The sequence below is a fragment of the Castor canadensis genome, chromosome 4, assembly GCF_047511655.1.
Source record: "Castor canadensis chromosome 4, mCasCan1.hap1v2, whole genome shotgun sequence".
Taxonomy (NCBI): Eukaryota; Metazoa; Chordata; class Mammalia; order Rodentia; family Castoridae; genus Castor; species Castor canadensis.
The window spans coordinates 104,668,272-104,689,799 of NC_133389.1; the positions used below are offsets into that span (position 1 = coordinate 104,668,272).

The 21,528-nt window shown below is 38.6% G+C and overlaps 1 protein-coding gene across 3 annotated transcripts in view; it reads left to right on the forward strand.

Annotated features, from left to right (window-relative positions):
• Lypd6 (LY6/PLAUR domain containing 6) overlaps positions 1-19,408 on the forward strand; it is a 126,236-nt gene extending 106,828 nt beyond the window's left edge. For 2 of the 3 annotated variants that reach the window (XM_074070725.1, XM_074070724.1), the window contains 3 exons: positions 6,689-6,787; positions 14,581-14,717; positions 16,608-19,408. In XM_074070725.1, the coding sequence (XP_073926826.1) occupies positions 6,689-6,787; positions 14,581-14,717; positions 16,608-16,775 (404 nt within the window). In that variant the 3' untranslated portion in view covers positions 16,776-19,408. The remainder of the gene's footprint in view (positions 1-6,688; positions 6,788-14,580; positions 14,718-16,607) is intronic. The other variant, XM_020182360.2, reaches the window with a different exon arrangement.
• The last annotated feature ends 2,120 nt before the right edge of the window (positions 19,409-21,528 follow it).

Consider the following 21,528-nt stretch of genomic DNA (forward strand, 5'->3'; position numbering starts at 1 on the left):
GTCTCCATCTCTGTCTTCTCTCTTGTTTTGTATAACTCCTCTTCTGTGTTGGCCTTGTGGTGGTGAGATCTGAGCATATTGTGTGTATTCTGACCTTTAGCTTTTGCGCCAAGGTACATTGTTCTTTTTAAATGTTTCGCTTAACAAATATTGTTTGTGTTTCCACTGCTGTCAAACATTATGATAGGCTATAAGGATAGGTATTGAAAGCTGTTGAAAACTGGGGGGTGGGAGGGAGATAAAGGGGTAAGGGAGAATAGTGGAAGGGGTTGAACAGACCAAAGTAAAGTATATTCACAGTGGCAATACATTGAGAAACTACTTCAAACATCGACTTAGATATTAATAATGAAAGACAGGACTGTAAAATAGATTCAGTATGTGTGTGTGGACAGGTCACTGTGGGAAAGGGGAGGGTAAAGGAAGATTAAGGTGAGGGAATATGGTTGAAGGACTTCATATGCTTATATAGAAAAGTACAAAGAAATCTTTTTCAATAGTTTTAAGTGGGGCAAGGAGGGAGTCAAGGGGAGAGGTAGTGGGGTAATCTAGCCAGTGTACAATATAAGCATATTTGGAATTGTCACGATGATCCCGCCCGTACACTGAATATATCCTAATTTTTAAAAATATTGTGATACACAATTCAGACACCCAGGTTATTTTTGAGGATTTTATAGTCTGCAAAGGGGAAGCAGCTGTTTGAACTCATTCAGCTCCACAGGTCTTAATTATTTACTGTCTGTCTAGAACATGGTTTAGCTGAGGGATGGTATGTGGGACGCACAGGAGCTATGAGTCTACCTGACCTTGGGCCAGCAAGTAGCTCAGCTGCTCCCTAACCTCCTGACTTGAGATAATCTCTTGACTTTGTGATGGTTAAATAACACAATACATACAGAGCACATAACCCTGAGTATGAGATCAATCAGTGTTAGGGTATTTTTAAGTGTTTATTTCCTCATTTCTAATGTAAAATTATACCTTCTGTAGCATTACTTTATGGGCCAGAAATAATATCCATAAAACTCCAGGCCTGTACCTAATAGTTAGATGGTTGTTCTTTATGTTGTTCTCATTGGCTTAGTCAGCAAATGGAGGGTGATGAAAATACACCACCCTCCCTTTGTTGAACTCCAAATACATTTTTGTTAAGCATAAAATAATTTCTTTAGATTTTTTCCCCTGTATCTTCTTACCAGTGCAGTCTGGTGCCTACTGGTTAATGGCATGGAAAATTCATCTGGCTGCTTGTTTTGTGGGATTCTTTCCTTTGTTTTAATAGCCATGGAAAGAAGATATTTTGATGCTTGCTCTGTTTTCTAGATTGCATTGTATTCTTTTCTCCAAGCATTCATGCTTTTGTATCAGACTTGAGGAGGCAGAAACCTAGATCTCAGTCTCTTAGGGTTGATTGCAGGGTTTTCACCTTCTATAAAGTTCCCTGTTAACTTCAGACAGACTCAGTAGTACCTGGGCCATAAAATGGGATGGACCCTGGCCTCTTCTGCAGAAGAAGAATTGAGGCAAATGGGTTTACCTGAAAAAGAGCAAAACAATCATGCTACTCAACCATGCTTCCTCAAGAGGGCAGCAGGTCAGTGCTCTGGATAAGTGGGCCGCTTATTTCAGAATGAGGTCTGTGAAGGATGGACTCTGCCAGGGTATGGGGAAACCACTTCTGGTCTTTAGAAGATGATGGAAAAGTTCTGCTCATGTGACCTATGTTAATTAAATAAAGCCATGCCTGCTTAGAAGGAACCCACCTTTTGTCAAGAATTGGTAGGATTTCCTGAGATGATTGTGAAATATGGAGGTGGATAAAAGTCATTCTGAAAGTAGATTATAAGTGGGTGATTCTCAGGTAGGCCTGGGCTGGAGTTCTCTTTATGAGACTCTAAAAGTGGGTCATGAGCAATAAAATTTCTCCATGGATTAAAGTTACTATGAATGACTCCACTTGGCCAGAACTTGTTTATTCTGCTCACTTAACATCAGAGTTAGCTTCGCATTTCTCCAACTACTTCAGAAATTTGTTGGGTGTGTTTTTGTTTTTACTTTTGATTTTTTTAAACCGCACAGTTCTCTGCCTTTGAACACCAGCCCATGTTTAGATACAGTGATTGTTCTACCAATCAGTAGGTTTCTGTTGTCTCCAGGCCATAAAACATACATGAGGGGAGCATGGGGATAGTTGATTTTGAATTATTAATATAATCACCTCACTTTGTAGGTGGGGGCACAAAAGCCTTTCTCTGGGTTGATGAGCAAGTCAGATTCCATCAATGTTACATTAGAAAGCTCAGAACCTGAAGAAATGTGGAGATGCAAGAGGTATGTGAGCACACACACATTTTCTACACCAGACAAACACAAACTCATTTTCATGGGCCCAGAACAGCCATCACTGATAGTGACTAGGGTGAGATTGGAACCCTGGCTGAGAAAATTCAGCTCCCATGACTAATCAATCTCTCTTGCTCTTTGGTTCCCTAATCTTTGAAGTTCCTAACCCTTTAGCAGAAATGAACTTTATGACTTTCAAACTCAAGGTGCTGTCCTTAACAATATTCTGTTCTATAGTTTGTATGTACTTTTTTTGGTAGGACTGGGATTTGAACTCAGGGCTTTGCCATTGTAAAGCATGTGCTCTTCTGCTTAGCCATAAGCCCAGTACATTTTACTCTGGTTATTTTGGAGATGGGGGTCTCCAATTATTTGCCTGGGTTGGCCTCAAACATGATCCTCCCCATCTCAGTCTTGCAAGTAGTAGAATTAAAGGCATGAGCCACCAGTGCCCAGCTTGTATGTGTGTGTGTGTTAATGTGAAAAGTGGTGATTTTCCTCTCAACCTATGGTTAAAACAACAAAGTATAATAAAGTCTGCAAAGCAGGCATTAATATTAAGAGAAATTCAGGTACTTATTCGGTTGTCAGACATCATGTGAGATAGCAAAATTTAATATACTACGTGACTGTAGTGTGTTTTGGCCTCCATTTCTTTCTGGAATAGAGACGATTCCTTAAAAAATTCAGTTTCTCTCTAGATGTGTGTTTTGAGTTTTTCCTTATTCATGTGCTCCAAAGAGCTGTATCCCTGAAGGTGGCTTGTTTATGTCTGGGTAGAGAGCCAAGTTTATTAACAATCTTATACTATGTAAACATTATAAAGTAAGGAGATTTTCTAGATAGGAGCCAGAAAAATGCATTTCAATAAGAAATATGTTCATAAAAAAATGATACAACAAAAATATTTTGTTGCCAAGTGAACTAAGAAGGAAAATAATTTTATTAGATTTCTAGAATTTTTGTTTGTGTTCAGTTGCAGAAACAATGGAAATCAATCATGGGCAAGAATAGAAAAAGTTTGAATGCATTACACATTAGCATACATTTCTAAGCGTCTGCTTTCACCACATTTTCAGTTACTGAAGGCCTTTGTCCAAGCAAAAGTTCCAAGGCATGGAAACAAAGACTAAATCCTTTCCAATGCCTTACAAATGAATTTAGTGGATTGAACTATAGCTGACCATGTGAGTTAATGGACAGATTATTTTACAGGAAGTAACTGGGCAGTTTGGCATTTCTTTTTTCCCTTACAATCACCTTCTCTTGAGGGACCAAGGACTTATGCCCTGAAATACAGGGAATAACTCTGTGATCAAGAGCCAAATTAGATTCATTCATAGCTGGGGCCACAACAATCTGAAACTCTGCTTGCTTTGTAATGCTTTGAAGTAACAAAGAAGTAAATAGCACATCTCTTAGGAACCTTTCAGTCCTTTAAAAGAAAAAATAACCCTCTTTATCAGATGCAGTATCAATTAGCAAGTTACTGGAGATAGATGTTCATTTGTTGACCTTATTTTGAGCTAAATATTTCCAAAGGGAAGAATTTCACTATTTACTTCATGTTGTAATGTAATTAGGCACTTTAAGCTGAGTGTGTTTACAGAGATTTGTCACTTGTCAGTGATTATTCCTTGATCAATACTATCAATACAGTTTTTGTAAGCAGATTTTAAGCTGTAATCATTGAGAATGTATGCTGATATGGAATTACCGATTTTAAAATAAAACTAACCAAAAATGAGATCATTGGGTTAATTGCCAATAATACAGGCTAAAAACTCATTTAGAGATTAATGATCAGAAGCAAAGCTGTATTTTGCTGCTGTAGTATTAGCATCTAATACTTTGTATTTAGATGCTGATATCCTTTGGGTTAATTTCAGTCTAGACCTACTTATGTAAGAAATGACGATATTTAATTTGACATGTCACCAGTTTTGTAAAACATCATTTGAAAAGTCTATAAAATAATCCAAATTTATACCAACTTTGAGTACCTACTCAAAATTTTCAATATCTTTGCTTTTGGAGCAATTGGATCCTCGATCTTCATTCATAATTCTCAATTTGTGTCCTTGATAAGAAGTTTCCAGGAATAGCTAATCTGACATTCCAACCACAAATGGCTTTAGTTGTGGTGACAGACAGATAAAGTTGGGTGCTCTAGTGAATTAATTGTGTAAACTGAAGTGGTGCAATTCACTTGCACTCATAAAGTTTGGAGAATATAACGATCACTTTTTGAGAAATGTTCTTTGTCAAATACTTTATATCTTTTTGATCATTCCACTTCAAATTTTAATATTTCAAAGTTTTGTCCCCTAAAGTTATTTATATATTATATTACTTATTTGTATAAAGTTAATAGTGCAAAGCTCTGAGTTCAAACCTCCTTTCTGCCAAAAAAAAAAAAAAAAGAATATTGACTAGCTTTGGAATTTGAGATTGTGCTTCTTATAAATTCTTCAGGCATGTACTTACCAAAATAGAATCTTTTCATTCAAATGTATCCCACTTTTTTAGGTGGTGGGATGAGGAGATATGCAAATTATCTGTGTATACTTTCAGAAATACTTTCTTTTGCTTTCTGGTAATTATGTGATACAAGATCGTTTTTCCCACAGTGAAACTCCCTCATGGTGATAAAGTGGTTGGATGGCTGTCTCTAAGCTGCTTTCCATCATTTTAGATGATCCATGCCTTTGTATCATTGTGTTTATGGATTGAGTTATCAACTACTTGGAGGAATAAAGACTCTCCAATGAACTCATAAAAGGTCCAGCTACTTGTCATTTTTACTCAATTTATGACTCTTCCCATGTTAGGCTATTGAGTAATTTCATAGCTCTGTGAGGCACTAAAGTCAAATCCATGGATGGACAACTATTCTGGGCAAGGTGAAAATCAAAGTTATATCTGGCCTATAATTCTAGCCTTAAGCTGCTGCCTTCTCCTTCATTTATTTTTGATAACATACTTAATTGGTTCCATGTGGCCAAAGCAGTTCACCCTGAGATGATTATTTCCACCAGTGAAATACACAGGCTCTGCCATCTGCCAGGGAGAACAGTTGGCTCCCACAGATGAAGTGTTGTAGTTGTCTGCAGCTTTCAAATAGGCCAGGTAATTTTACAAATTAACAAAATGCCCAAATTTTGTTTATCAAAGGCAGAACTCTAAATAGCAAAGCAAGCAAATGATCATAGCTAAGAGGCAATTAAAAGCACATTGGCAAAAAAGGACAGAGAACATTCTGGCCTGACATTCTTTGGTAGTCCTCATCCTTGTGCAGTCAGAAGGCTGTGGTGTGCCAGGCACCCTCCAGAGCATGACTCACATGCGACATCTCCCACCTGAGCTCAAAGGCAGAGTAAAGAACACAGGTACCTGGAGGACAGTCTCTCCAGAAGGCAGAAAGAGTCAACTCGGGGGTGAGGAAATGGAATAGATGGGAGAGGCTTGGTGGAATTGTTCACCAACACCTCTCTCCCTCCAAGTGCTACCTCCACACACAGCCATTCCTGATACCTGGCAACCATTCACCTGTACTCATTTCCCAAAATCTTGTCATTTCAAAAATGGAACATAGGTGGAACTATACAGTATGTAACCCTTTAAGTTGGCTTTTTTTTTTCACTAGGAATAATTCCTTGGAAATTCCTTGAAGTTGTTGAATATATTAATAGTTCATTCCTTTACTATTGCTGCCTAATATTCCATGGTATGGATATATTGCAGTTTGTTTAACTGTTCACTCTTTGAAGGACATCTGGGTTGTTTCTAGTGTTTGATCATTGTAGGTTGAGTATCCTGTGTCTGAAATACTCGAGATCAGAAAAGTTTCAGATTTTGAATGTTTTTTGGATTTTGGAACATTTGCATATATTTAATGAAATATCTTAATGGCAATTCTAAACATGAACATGAAGTTAAGGTAGCCTGAAGGAATTTCATATAATATTTTTAATGCTCTAGCATTTCAACTGTGATCTGTCATAGGAACTCAGGTATAGAATTTTTTGGAGGGTGGGTAATCAGCACTCAAAAGATTTCAGAGAGTTTTAGATTTTGGATTCTTAGGTTAGCAATGGGAAACCTGTACAAATAAAGTCAATGTGGATATTTGTGTACAGAGTTTTTGTGAATGTGTGTGAATATGAGTCTTCATTTCTTGGAATAAATACTAAAAGTGAAGTTGCTGATTCATAAGGTAGTTGAATGTTTTTTGACACTGCTGAGATGCCTTGAGAATCCTTTGTTAAAAAAAATGAATGTGTCTAACTTCACAGGATCTGTGCTCAATATAAAAATCATTTTTTTCTCTTGATTTTTGTAGCCACACCATATCCTGGTGGATTTAAATGTTTCACTTGTGAAAAGGCAGCAGACAATTATGAATGCAATCGATGGGCTCCCGACATCTACTGTCCTCAAGGTAAATTCTCAGTAGACAGATTGGGTTCCTTGGAGCTGTTCATCAGTGAAAGCCCTGAAATATTTGGTGCATGCTTGCAATCACAATGAATCTTTTTGTTTGAGGCTATTAGTAGGTCTTTTATTGTGCACACATAATTTATCTTCAAAGACTCTCAGAAATATAAAGGGATCCATAGGACTGCCTTCTTCCTCATGAAGCATCTTTGGAGCTCCAGAGAAGGTAAGTGAAGATCCCTAGCCCAGGGCCAGCCAAATGCAGAACAAGAAGAGAACAGTCAGTCTGTTGGCCAGTCTTTGAAGTATTAGTCATTGCATAGTAACTTCTTTCATGTAAAGTATGAATTGATGCTTATAAAAAGATTCCATTTATGACACATCTTACCAGAGACTTCTGTCTTAGGACTCTATGAAATTCTTAATGTCATCATTGCACAAATGAAAACCCTGAGCTTTTAAAACTATTAAGCTCTCTTTGAAGGAAGAGACTGTGCCCAATTAAAGCTTGAAATTTTGACCAAAAGGCCCATTTCAAAATGAAGACCCATCAGATTCTCATTTCCTATTAAGTAAAAAAGATGTTATATTTGGCTATGGGGTCATGGTTACTTCGCTGTGTTATTTTGGAGAAAAGTGGATTCATTGGATGAAAGGGAGGTTGAAAATGGGGTATTTTATTAACTAGTATTGTTTCAGTGAGTAATTAGTGTACTTCACTGCTGATCTAATTCAGTTGTTAAAATGACTGAATACACCAGTTTATTTTTCAACATAATGCAAGAGCTCTCATTTTCAACTCGATGCATGGCTTTCTGCTTCTCATGGGGAATTAGAAATTGGGAAAGTATGGAAAACACCATTAAAAGACAAATGCTTGTCCCCCAGACAGTGCTATTGAACCCAGAAGTCTCCACTTGGGCTGCCAGTAGAAATACCTGTGGAACTTTTTAAACTCCCTGAAACCTGTGCTGTGTATAGACCATTGGTTCTCAGACTCCAGCATGATCATCACTCACTTCAAGTCCACCTAAGTATCTAATTCATTAGGCCTGTGATGAGCCCGAGACCTTGTACTTCTAAGGAGTGTCCAGGTGATACAGATGTTGCTAGTCTAGAGACCACAGCTGTCTACATATTGAACCAGCATCTCTGAGATTAGGACTCTGCCTTGGTATATCTAATCTAAACATCCCAGGTCATTGTAATGAACAATCAAGGATGGGAACCATGTTGGAACCCTCTATCCACTAATCAGGAAGTGTGGCATCTCTAGAATCTGCTTGTTTACTTTTAGGTCAAGATGTCAGTGTGGTGTCCCTAGTGATTATAAAGAAGAGAAAACCATGGAGACACTAAAGATTGGTGTCTTATATTTTTAAAGATTAAAAATATAACCTAATGGAGTTTTAAAGCGCCCATACCAATTACACTCTCGTGAGCCACACACACAAGTATCAGTCACTGCACAACCTTGCCAACACTTAGTATTGACAGAAGCAATAGCAGCTAGAAGCGAGTGGCAATTTTAAACTGCTGATTGTCAGTAACTGCCAACCTTGAATTCTATCCTGAGCCTGCCAGTCTCACTTCTCTCCTAGCTGCCCTGATAATTCTGACCTCCCATTTGTACATCTGTCCCTTGAGACTGACATGGCTCTGCCCTACTTCTCTGCCCTTTGGCAGGGCTTTCTGCCTGGCTTCTCAGCCTCTCCAACTGTGCAGCTTTTGAATCAGCAGATGCCTTGAAGGGAGCACAGGTACAGAATGTCAGGCTCAGCTAAACAAGCTTTTCTTTTCTTTTTCTGGAACCTTGCTCTTCAGTTCTTCCTATCCGGGTGCTCTCCTATGCTTTCATGCAGTTTTTTATTATCTTAGTTTTATTCTATGGCTTTAATTTTACTCTGTTTCTTAGTAAGTTGATACATGTTTGTTTATCTCAGCAAGCATAATTCTTGAAATTATTTTTTTTTCTAGTACTGGGGTTTGAACTCAAGGCTTACACCTTGAGCCACTCCACCAACCCTTTTTTGTGATGGCTTTTTTGAGATAGGGTCTCATGAACTATTTGCCTGGGCTGACTTTGAACTGCAATCCTGATCTCTACCTCCTGAGTTGCTAGGATTACATGCATAAGCCACAGGTGCCTTGCTGAAATTATTTTTTTAATGAGAACTTTCCTGGTGACTTTTTAATGAAAAGCTCTATCATCCAATGTAAGAATTTGTCTTTGTTCACTATGGTATCTAATCTCCTCTAATTCAGTGTTTTTGTCCAGTGGCCTCAGATGAGAAACCTCCATTCCATGCTTTTACATTGCTGCTTTTATTTTACCTACTGTCCCCTGTAAAGTCCTGCTTATCCTCATTACCTTTACTACCTTCCCAGCTACATTTGTAGCCTTTTCCTGATAATAGGCACATTGCTTTCTAAATTTCTGTGATATGCTTTCAAAGAGAAGTTTCTCAAGGGAGTGTGTCATCTGTCATGAAGAAGTGTGGATGATGTAGCTGGGCTTGGTGGCATATGCCTGGAATCCCAGCACTTAGGAGGCTGAGACAGGAGGATCAAGACTTCAAGTTCAGCCTAGGCTATATGGCAAGAGGCCACTAGCCTGGGCTACATAGTAAGTCCTCATCTTAGAAAACAAAAGAGTAAGAACAGCAAAAGAGAATTGTGGATAATATTTTTGAAAAAGCAGGGAAATACCTGTTTTGCAGTTTCTGCTAGAGATTCTGACTGTTGGAGAAAGGCAACAAGTCCTGACTTAATCAGGTTGATGAGCACTTATTTATTTTTAATTTCTGCCTGGAGGAGTTGCTTATATGAGACAAGAGGAGAAAACATATGTTTTTAAGGGATCCATGGAGAGTCATTGATAGGAGCAGAAAAGACCAGAGAATAATCTGATACCTGGATGCCAGAGGCCATGTAGTAATTCCTTATTTGGGTAAGCTTTAAATAATTCAGCTTTTCTGAAACTCAGTTTTAGGTCATCCTTTTCCTAAGTCTATTTTATTTCATCTTGGGGTCTGTTTTCTTTCACTTTCAATTTTGCTGAACTTTGAATTAAGATTTAATATATACATAGAGCAGTGAATAGAGGAGTGATTTTTCAGAAATGGGACACATCAGGTAAGCAGCACCCAGATTTAACAAGTGACCATTTCAGAAGCTAAGCAGCTCCTCCCATGCCTGTTTCAGTAAATTTCTGAATATCAAGGCTTCTTGTTTTGGACTGACTTGTGTTCTTCCCAATTCCATATTTGAAGTCCTAACTCCTAGTAACAAAGAACATGACTAGATTTGGAGACAGGGCCCTAAAAGGGGCAATTAAGACTTACCGAGGTCATTGGGCTAAGTCCTAATCTTGTATGACTGCTGTCCTTCTGAGAGATTAGGACATAGACAGGCACAAAGGGAATATGAGGGTGAAGACACAGGAAGACAGCCATCAACAAGCCAGAAGAAACCAGTCTTTTTTTTTTTTCCTTTATTATTCATATGTGCATACAAGGCTTGGGTCATTTCTCCCCCCTGCCCCCACCCCCTCAATACCCAGCAGAAACTATTTTGTCCTTATTTCTAATTTTGTTGTAGAGAGAGTATAAGCAATAATAGGAAGGAACAAGGGTTTTTGCTGGTTGAGATAAGGATAGCTGTATAGGGCATTGACTCACATTGATTTCCTGTGCGTGTGTGTTACCTTCTAGGTTAATTCTTTTTGATCTAACCTTTTCTCTAGTTCCTGGTCCCCTTTTCCTATTGGCCTCAGTTGCTTTTAAGGTATCTGCTTTAGTTTCTCTGTGTTAAGGGCAACAAATGCTAGCTAGTTTCTTAGGTGTCTTACCTATCCTCACCCCTCCCTTGTGTGCTCTCGCTTTTATCATGTGCTCAAAGTCCAATCCCATTGTTGTGTTTGCCCTTGATCTAATGTCCACATATGAGGGAGAACATACGATTTTTGGTCTTTTGGGCCAGGCTAACCTCACTCAGAATGATGTTCTCCAAGAAACCAGTCTTGCCAGCATATTGATTTAAAACTTCTCCCCTCCAAAGCTTTGATAAAACTTTCAGATCAATCAGTCTGTGACCCTGGCAGTATCTAGGAGATAGTTGGAAATGTGATTATAGCTTAGAAGAAAGAAGTGTACTGAAGGCATGGCATTGAAGTTTGATGAGAACAGTTGAGTGAGAAGAGTTCAAGTACGGAACACAGGCGAATACTGACATTCATGCTAGGAAAAGTGGGAAGAGAAAAGACCAGAGATGTAGGAGAAATCTAGAAGAAAGTTTCAGCAGTCAGGGTAGGGAAACCTCAGAGATTATATATGGCAGACTCCAGAGCTGCAGAGAGATCCTACAGGTCAGACATGGAAAGGGCATCACATTTGACACAGGGACCAGTCACTGCCTGCAGTCCATGGCAGAGGTGGGTGGCTGAGTGTGCAGTAAGGAAGTGGGGCAGGGATTCTGTAGGCAGATGCTACTACTGGCCTTTGAATTTTTAATATAATTTGTAAAACTATTGTTAAAGTTCCTTTCTTCCCAGTCATTTTCTTTCATCTTGGAATTGTTCTCTAGTATCCCTTTAAACATTATATATTTTTGTTTTTTAAAAAAAGTAGCAGAGCCATAGAGAGTAACTGAGTGATGAGAAAGCTTTTTATCAGAGAGGTAAGCATTTGTTGTACCTCATTTTTAGTCAAATCATCTTATGTATAGTTTGTTTAAATACAGCTCATCTTATTAGAAACTGAATATTGGTGAATTAATGAAAAAATTGCATTTTAGCTGTGAACTAGTTTTAAATTTCAAAATTATATTATGGAGTATGTGTATGTGGGAGAGTTTTATGAAAATTATATTTTGTGTTTTCCAGTTATTCATTAAGCTCTCTTTTCTCTTTCTGATTTTACTGAGTAAAGGACTTTGATTTCACAACCTCTGGGAGTACTGTGCAGGTGAAGAATATGAGATTTTAGAGGCTGAAACTAACCTGGTAGAAATTCAAATCCATCTTTTATCTCTTAGATAAAAGCCTTTGAAATCCTTTTAGTGTGAAGTTATCAGCAAACTTGATTCTCATATAACCTCATTACCAACCCAAGAATTATTCAAAATGCTTGGAGAGCAGTGCTCTGTGGCTGAAATGCAGTTTTTATCACTGGACGGTATCACTGCTACCGTCCAGTGATAAGCCACATGTGGTCCACCTACTTCTGCTTGGGAAATTCCAGCTCTTAACACCCCAACACACCCTGGGTGATTACAGACCACAATACATATTGAAAGCTCTCATAAAAGGTGTAGCAAAGAAACGAGTTCAACTTTATTTGAGCTTTTCCAAAACTTAACTGCAGAATCTTTTTCCACATTAACATTTCATAACTCACATAAGGGTTTTGTTAAATAAGAAATGGAAAGGAAACTTTTGAGTAGCTGATGCTTTATTTTTTTAGTTTGTTTGTTTTGTTTTGTTTTATTCATATTTGCATACAATGTTTGAGTCATTTTAGCTGATGCTTTAGAATTATGGTCTGCACTTCTAGAAGTGATGACAGTGTTCTCCACATATCTTTGTTTTAATGAATTGGCTTTGGTGAAGTATAAGAAAAAAGTTTTTTAATCCAGTTTCTTCACCGATCTTCCTTCTTTCCACACCAGAATTGCAAGAATAGGCTTATTAGATGCTAGGGTTTTGCATATTGTCCTGAAAAAAATGTTTTCATAAGTTCTTGGCACTACTTTCATTGAATGGAATAAATTTCCAATTAATAATTAATAAGAAAAAAGTATGAGCAAAAAGTAGTTATATCAAGTTCACCAATTATTATTTTAAGGCTTATTTAAAATAAGATAATTCATTACTTGGGGGACACACTTAATTTCCCAAACTGAGGCCATGTAGTGATTTACTTATTCTATAAGCATATGATCTTATCTGCTCAGATTTACATTTGGAGCAGTAAAGCCCCTGGCAGCTGCTCCTAGTTGTCCGCTCAAAGAGGAGACAGGAGATAAGAACATTCCTGTTTTTATTGCTTTCTAGAACATTTGAAGTTAGGGTGAGGGTAGAAGATATGTCCCTTTCATAGCTATAAATGTCCATTGAGTCTGATATCAAAGAAGTAAGCCAGTCCTCTTTGGAAAATATGGTAAATCTCTCAGGCCATCAGAATCCATTCATCAAACCCTGTCAACAAAGTCTTAAAAGAAAACCAGAAGAAAGCTGCTGTCTCTTCCTCATCTGAAAAGCAATTGCCTCAACTTTAAAATAGTTAGGGCTTTGGGAGAATCATTGCCAGGTGTAAAACTTTCAACTCCTCACTCCCAGAGTGACCTTACTTACCCTACTCCGAAAGAGCTCCATAGAATCCTGAGGAATTCGAGACTGTCTTAACCTGATGCCAGAAAACAAGATTCTAGCCAGGGTGCAATGTGGGAACAGCTTTTGAGAAAGGGCATTGACTGAGACTCTGCCTAGTAATGCCCAGCAATGTACAACTCTGGGAAAGGTGCTGTCCTTGGTCAGACTCAAGACAGAGGCCATTTTGGGTTCCTGACAGGTATGGGTACCTAGGAAGACTCTTAAACCCTTGATCTGTCATGACTCTGGAGGTGTGTCAATGTGGTCTGTATTAGCTCATTCTTGGAGCCTAAAATTCTTAAGCTTTCTTCTTTGAACATTAGCACTTTGGTTAGAAGCTTCCAAAATCATGACAGAATATGATGGGGGCATTTTTAATTGCATAATAAATTATATCTTAGAAGGTCATAACTCTTTATTAGCCACTAAGTATCCAAAAAGTATAAAGCATGCAAAGTTGGATCCAAGATATGGATGAAAAACAGCTCAGTGACATTTCTTAAGAATTACTCATTTTATTTTTTAATGTGCACATGGAGCAGGAACATTCTAAATCCCAGGCTTAGAGAGCTTAATGCTGCCTTGAGGCCTTAAAGACTTACCTCGACAAAGCCATTTTTCTTTAGTTTTTAAATTACCAATAAAGCATTTCTATGGAATTTTGGAAGAAATCACAGCCTTCAGATTCATAAGATGTAGAGAGTCCTCTGTAAACTGCTTTCATGGTCATTATCTGCTATCTCAGAAAGGCAAAGAAATCATGCTATTATATACAGAGCTCCTCAGCTTTGAATACCTGCATTGTTGCATTGTCTTCTCTCATACATCTTAGTATCCAGCCATGGTCATTGGCAAGAACTTCTTTCTTTCAGAAAGAGTCATTTTCTCTAAATAGATGAACCCATTTCTACTTGCTCTGCTGTTACATGGGAATGTCTGTCACACACACACACACACACACACACACACACACACACACAGAAACACCCCTCTATTGTTGGTAAGACCATTGTCACCTACCTAACTTCTTTTCTTTAGCTCCATGTTTTTAATTTTTTTCACTCCTCCATCATCCTGAAAATTGCCATTATTCTCATCACCTAAATCAGCCCTCTGAACTGCTCATCACCCAAAAATAAAAATCAGGACATCAGTGAAATTTGTGGGAAGGTACAAATTTGTGTCTTCATTTATAGGAATTATCATGGGCAAAAAGACCAGTATTCTCCAGAAGTCAGTCCTCCTACTGTGGCCAAGTGGGTCTCTCCAGGGAAATCTTCAACATTGGTCATACACTGGAAGCAGTGTATATCCTGGGTGGTGTTAGACTCGTCAGGAATTAGCATGTTCACACTCCTTTTATGTTCCTTTTAGGCAGACTGATTTAACATTTCCCATCTCAATTAAAACATTTTCTGTTTTGACAGAGACCAGATACTGCTACACTCAGCATACAATGGAAGTCACAGGAAACAGCATCTCTGTCACCAAACGCTGTGTCTCGCTGGAAGACTGCTTATCCACTGGCTGCAGAGACTCAGAGCATGAAGGTCACAAGGTCTGGGTAATAAAACAAGTGCCAGTACAGCTTAGCCAGCCTCCCTCCACTTCAAACAGCTCCCAGTGCTCATGATGCTCCCAGATCCCCTCCCCATGCAGGCTGCCTTCTCACTGCCTGTACAGCACTGTGAAAAGATGCTTCCTTTCCTGTTTGCTCTAAAAGAATACAAATGCATCCCAGGGCATAGGAAATGGCTGCAAACTGTGAGAGCATACCCCAAGAGGATATTGAAGATACTCACCTTTTCTTCACTCAGAAGAAAATCATCAGCAGAAGCAGGGACCACTCATGTCCATCATGGTAGAGTGTTGCAGACACCCCAAAAAGTCACTCACCTGAGGAGGGCTAGGGCAATTTAGCTTTGATGACTTTCTGTACAGTGGGGACTTGTGTCTTTATTGGGATGCCAGTTTGGGGAATGTCTCCATTGGCTCCTGAGTCATTTGCTAGGTGATGAGAGAACTATCTTGTGAATTTGCACAGACACTCCATGTAAAATTAACTTTGGGGGCAGCCTTGAAGGAGAATGTAAGGAATTACAGGAAGGCAGCCTGGCTTGTGGTTGGAATAAGCAATACTCCTGCCTCCCCTCCCTTGTTCAGACCTGGCTGTAGATACGACTTTAACATATCAGACCTTGGCCTTTATTTGACATCTGCCCACTTCTGTCAGGTCACCTTCCTGGTGATTCAGCGTAACTCCCTCTTTTAGTGCGCTAGAACAGCATTGCCTATGAGGATTACCTTCTCCAGCTCTTCAAACAACTTCTCTAAAATGCTTAGAATTAAAAATTTAAAACAATCTGTCTAATTGCTTCTAGTTTGAAATATGAAACATAAGGGCCAGGTGAGGTGGCTTACACCTGTAATCCCATCTACTCCGAAGGTGGAGGTAAGAGAATCACAGTCCAAGGCCATCCAAGCAGAAGTGCGAGACCCTATCTGAAAAACAAACTCAAGCAAAAGGGGGTGGTGGTGTGGCTCGAGTGGTAGAGCACTTGCCTAGCAAGTGCACTGAGTTAAAACTCCACTGTGACCAATATATATTTCTTATGTTATGAAGTATATGACCATATGGTCATTACTAATACCACCAGCAAGCTGGGCTTGGCTCTCAGGCATTGCTGTGGTGTCTTTACCATGGAGAGCATTGCAGATCAGAGAAGTTATATCATATGCTTGTGTCACACAGCTGGTAGAGACAATTCCAGCTCACTTCTGACTTCCAGTCTTTCTTCTCCATATTATACTGTCTTCCTAGCCCATGTCAGTTGTGACCAAAGGCTTAAATCTCTGCAGGACACTGACTGTATACGATAGCAACCATTCTATGTATGTGAACCATCTCAGATCTTGTTGAAAATGCAGATTGTAACTCTCTAAGTCTGGGGTAAGTTTTGTATTTCTGACCAGCTCCCAGCTGACTTTGAATCTGGTAGCCCATACTGTGGTGTAGCTGTGGCCTAAAGTCATTTCTGTCAATAACCCTTTGGATTTATTTCTTTTACATGATTTAGGATTACCCTCCTGACAGCTTCCTCATGTGGGCAGACAGAGTCCCTTTGAAAAAGGAAGACAAGTTCATAATCCTCATTTCACAGGTGGGATAGCTGAGGCCTAGGGAGGTTGCAAAACGTTGTAGCAACCACATGGTGGGTTGTCAACAATGGAGCCCTGATCCCTTGGAATTTAGCCTGGATAGTTTTCATTTTGAACATTTTGCTTCTAGATGGAATATTATCCTGCCATTCCTAAATTGATGTTGACTTCTCCTTTGTAGAACAGCACATTCTCATTTGACTCTTACCAAGAAGCTCACAGTTTCTTCAAATCCCCTGCCACTTTCCAAGACCACTGGCTTCTCATCTCCTGTTTTTTTCTCCCTTTGTTTCAGGTCTGCACCTCCTGCTGTGAAGGAAATATCTGTAACTTGCCACTCCCTCGAAATGAAACTGATGCCACATTTGCCACAACGTCTCCTATAAATCAGACAAATGGGCACCCACAGTGCATGTCAGTGATTGTGTCCTGCTTGTGGGTGTGGTTAGGACTCACCTTGTAGCAGCTCCAGGTACCATGGATAGTGGCTATCCATGGGGATCACAGTGGTCCAGTTGTGCATGAGTCATTGGCCTGGCAGTAGTTACACATGTGACCACAGCACTCATGGATGTCATCATGCCAGGCATCCCCATTACCACGTGTAACAGTATTGCTTCAATGTTGTCATTTCACCAAGACCCCATCAAAGTCAGTCTGTCCCCAATATGGGCCCTAAGTTCTGTACCACAACCTTTGTTTTCACTGTAAAAAAAAAAAGAGTTCTGTATTTATTGAAGTATGATGGTCTTAATTAGGAATCCATGAATGAGCTGCAGGAGGTCCTGGGACCCCTGATGTAAGGAATATGTTATATGGAAAGCTATAGATGTTTGTTTTTTCAGGAGAAAGAGGTAAAGAACCACTGATTTAATTACAATCATGAATTTTCTTGTAACTTTAGAATTTTAAAACTTCAAATCCAAAATGGATGAACTGTTTTCTTTGAGATTCTGACTGAATCCCTGGAAGAAAACTAAGATGTTTACTCAATTTTATTTTCTCAACTGCCTTTTCTCAATGCTAAGATTTAGATTTTTTTCTGCTCTGCATGGAAATGAAAAGGCAACCATAAAATTTTGCTTTATTTGTAGGGGTGGCTAGAGAAAGATTTTCCCCAGCTTAATGGAGTTAGCATCCATAAAGTAGCTACATTTCTCCCTACATATGATTGGGGAGATTGGTCTTGACTTGTGACCTAATTATGCTCCATGGGATCCTGGATCAATCTAGATAGAGGAGTTTTGGAATGAAAGGAGTATGTGGGGATGTTAGTCCCAGTTCATTTTGTAAGCCCAGAAGTGGTTCAGCATTTTTCGTCCTCTTCCTGTAGTGCTTCTCCTTCCAAATTCCCAGTGACTTTAGGGAGAAGGGGCTGGACTAGATTGTCTTTAGATCAATAGGTAAAAAAGACATTGTATGCTAGGATTACAAAAAGGTGGCAGTAAGGACACCCAAAGGGAAATTTGTGTTTCTTTTAGATACTGCTTTTGAAGTAGAGCATAAAATTTTCACCATCCTTCCTGTATTTCTAACACCCAAAGTTACCATTTTTCTTCTGTGTAAATTCTTTAAACAGTATTTATTTTTATATGTCATAACTGAAACTAAAATTTATTCTTAAAAATTCTTTATTCTGAACAAATTGACTGAATTAGAATGGTTATTTTTCAACAGTGGTAGAGATTGTAATTTATCTTTGTGGAAAGTTATCTGCAATAGTTGTACCAGTATTGAGAGAAGTTAATGTGTTGTGAGCAAGAGAAATGTGTTTGCCTCAAGGTTCTTGCTCATGGTTTTCTCAGTGGTGTTGGCCCAGAAATATTCAGGTGAAGTCCATCACTGGTTGGAATTTCTGTGTAGGCTTATGGAGCCTTTTTGCATGGAACTTGGTGTAACTATGACTGATAAAGAGAAAGTGTTGTGAGGATCTATCTGCCCTGCATAGGAAACTATCTCTGACTGATAAGGTGAGACCTCCTCAGGGACCAAATGTGAACTGACAGCAGTAACTGATACAAAATAATCTAAATTGCATCACATGGCCTTAATTCAGTGTTTGTTAGGCTTATCAGTTTGCTTTGGTTGCTTCTAATTGGGGTTGGGGGAGTAGAGGAAGAAAAAGCAAGACATGTGTTGAACCCCTCCAATGTGCCAGGCACTATGCTAAGCACTGTACATGGTTAGGTCGTATAAGGTATAATAGTCCTAGCATTTAAACTTTACAAATGAAGGTACTGAGGCTCAAAGAAGCTCAACAAAGTAAAGCCATTTCCTTCAGATTTAGGATGAGGCACAATTAGAGAGAATGGGAAAGTGGGACTACCCTGTTAGGAAAACTTTCAGGTCTGACCTAAACCTAATGGGAATTTGCTCATCTTATCGTGTGGATTTATCTGATCTTTCTTCTGCAGGATGCCATTTGTATGTGTCCCCAGTTGATGTTTTCTAATTTGGGGAACAAGGTTATGGCTTCCTCATCATCCCTCTTGACAAAAGAGGAGACAGTTGACCTTGCATCTAAAGATGCTTTAAGACAATGATAGTTTGATGTTGTACATATCTACAAGTACCATTTTTGTGCACAGTCACACTCCACAAATATTTTCCCAATACTGCATGTGATTTGAACAAGAGGCAAGCAAGTGCCCACATCAAAGCCTCCCAGGCTGGGACCTGTACAGGGATCAGTCCACAAGGGTGCAGATTCATCCACCACCCAGAGACTTACTGCAGACACTGTACAGATGTGCTACATCCATCCTGAATACCTGTCAAAATGGCTTTTATTTAATTCTCCTCTCAAAAGAAACTGGTTTGCTCAGCATCCCTAACCTCAAGATGAGAAGGAAGGGCCATTCATGTGGAACGTCCAGGACTGGTTAACCATCTTACTTTTCTACCACATTAAACTTTCCATTAAGTCTCACCATTGGTGATGGCTTGAAGTGCAAAGAGCCATGTTGTGTATATTAACCTATGTGCCACGTATTTATTTCTAGACTCACTTCAACATTCATGTCAATGTGGTATTAATGCATAAATGCTGTAAATATTGTACATTTTGTAAATCAGTGAATAAAGGCTTTAAGTGTATTTCACAAGGCTTCTTCTGCACATGTGCATGTCAGTCAATGATTAATGCACCCAGGTTATGTACAGGGCATTGGGCTTAGCACCACAGGGAATTTCCTTCCAGGAGCTCACTTTCCAGTTGTATAGACAAGACATACATGCATGAAAAATGTGAGATAATTCACCCATGCCAAATGATTCTTGTAGACTGCAAGTGTTGCAGAAAAATCAAAGAAGGAAAAGATTATCAAATTTCAATTAATGGCTTCAACATTTCTTTGTCAAATCAGGAAATAGATATTAAATATGTTCATATATATATAAATAGATCATCCCATTAATCTGATTTTTAAATCTTTTTCTTGGTGTGAATTATGTTAGTGATAACACAATGGAAAAAAAATTGCCCCTGATGGTTTCTTCTGCAATGGGAAACAAATATTGGAATAGTACACATGTCATTTGTATCAGTGCAATGTATTTACTGTATTTTTCTTAAAGTGATGATGAAAATGGGACTTGAGTGTAAAAGGAGGACATTCTGGGAGGGGAATCAGTAGAAAGGGGGGGAAATATTGGGGGTTAAGAGGATCAAAGTACATTACATTTATATATATATAAACCTCAAGCATATATATGCTTGAGGTTTTCTATTAGGTTCTGGTTCAGTGATGTGGCTGATATTCCTTACATATATTTACATAAAGATAGCTCTCAGTCAACCTTCATGAACAGCTGGCTCTCTGTATTTAATGTAAGTGGTTTGAAGGTGGACTATGCTTTCTAGAATATCTGATTTTGAAGAAATGGACTGGTATGTTTATCCAGTTTTAGGGTTTAAAAAGTTCCCTTCACTTCATAAATGCATTTCATGTCTTGTCCCTAACACATTTAAAAGGCTGAGGGCACACTAGGTATAGAAAGTCAGAGGAGATGCTTTGACTACATTGTAGTATCTTTTATCTGAAATATTTAAAGAGCATTCACAAATATTTTTAATAAACTTCCTTTATTAGAAGTGAAATATGGGAAAGGGAAAATACTTTTAGCATCTGTTATGTATCCTCATTGAAAGAGAACTAAACCTTAGCGATTCAGTTATTTTTCTAAGATTGCAATAAGCAACTTGTGGCAGGACTAACAGAAAAATGAAGCATGACTTTAGGGTGGAGTGTTTCCTCAGAATCTACTGAAAAATAGGTCTGTGATGGTTTTAATATAAAAATTTCTAACCTAATTTGGTGTTACAGAATCAATGCAGATTTCCAAAAATATCTTTCAAATCAATCCTTCATTCACATCAGTTATTCTTATAAGCTAAATTTTAAAATCATGGCTTGTCTCATTAGCAAATTACTACTAGTGTACTATTTTTATTTTTAACTCCACTGAAGTCGCTGAAATTAAATGAGCAGAGAAATTCTATGTGGTGGTATTTTAAACCGAGTAGACTTGAAATCCAGAGGCTGAGAAATGGCTTTTCTAGGGTCCTCTTTTGTACTCAAATAGCAATCTTGAATTCGTATGTGATTTTTTTCAAAGCACTTTCATGTACAGTAGTAGATCAACATGACCCCATGGATAGCTTTGATAACTAACGCGTCGGTGTGGCTAAGGGAGTTGCCACTGGTGGTTTATACTATAAGGACTTCAGTTCCACTCTTTGTTCCACATATCCTTGTCACCAGGATGACATGTATGATCAGTCCACCTTTCTCTGGTATTTTTACTAAAAAGCCATTTCTCAGGTCACAAAGTTAAAGCTGAATGGGACCTCAGAAAACATCTAATCCACTCCTTTATTTTTTACAGGAGGAATAAAGAGCCCCAAGGGCACTTTATCATTTGTCTCTGAGAATATCATAGCACTGTTAAAAGGTAAAATTCATAAGAAAGTCCCTCTTAGGGTACTCAAAGTAATAAAACCTGGTGGATAAGAAACAACTTTGAGGGGCCCTCTTTCTTTACTTTCTCTGTGGGATGAGTAATACCAAGGAGACCATCATGATAGGGAAGGGGAGAGAATAAACACTAGAAAGGGAAAACATGCTAAGAATGTAACCTAGCCTGATGAAAGAAGATTGTCCATTCTAATTTAAGAAGAAAAATGTTCTGAGAAATAATCACTTTCAGGATCATGG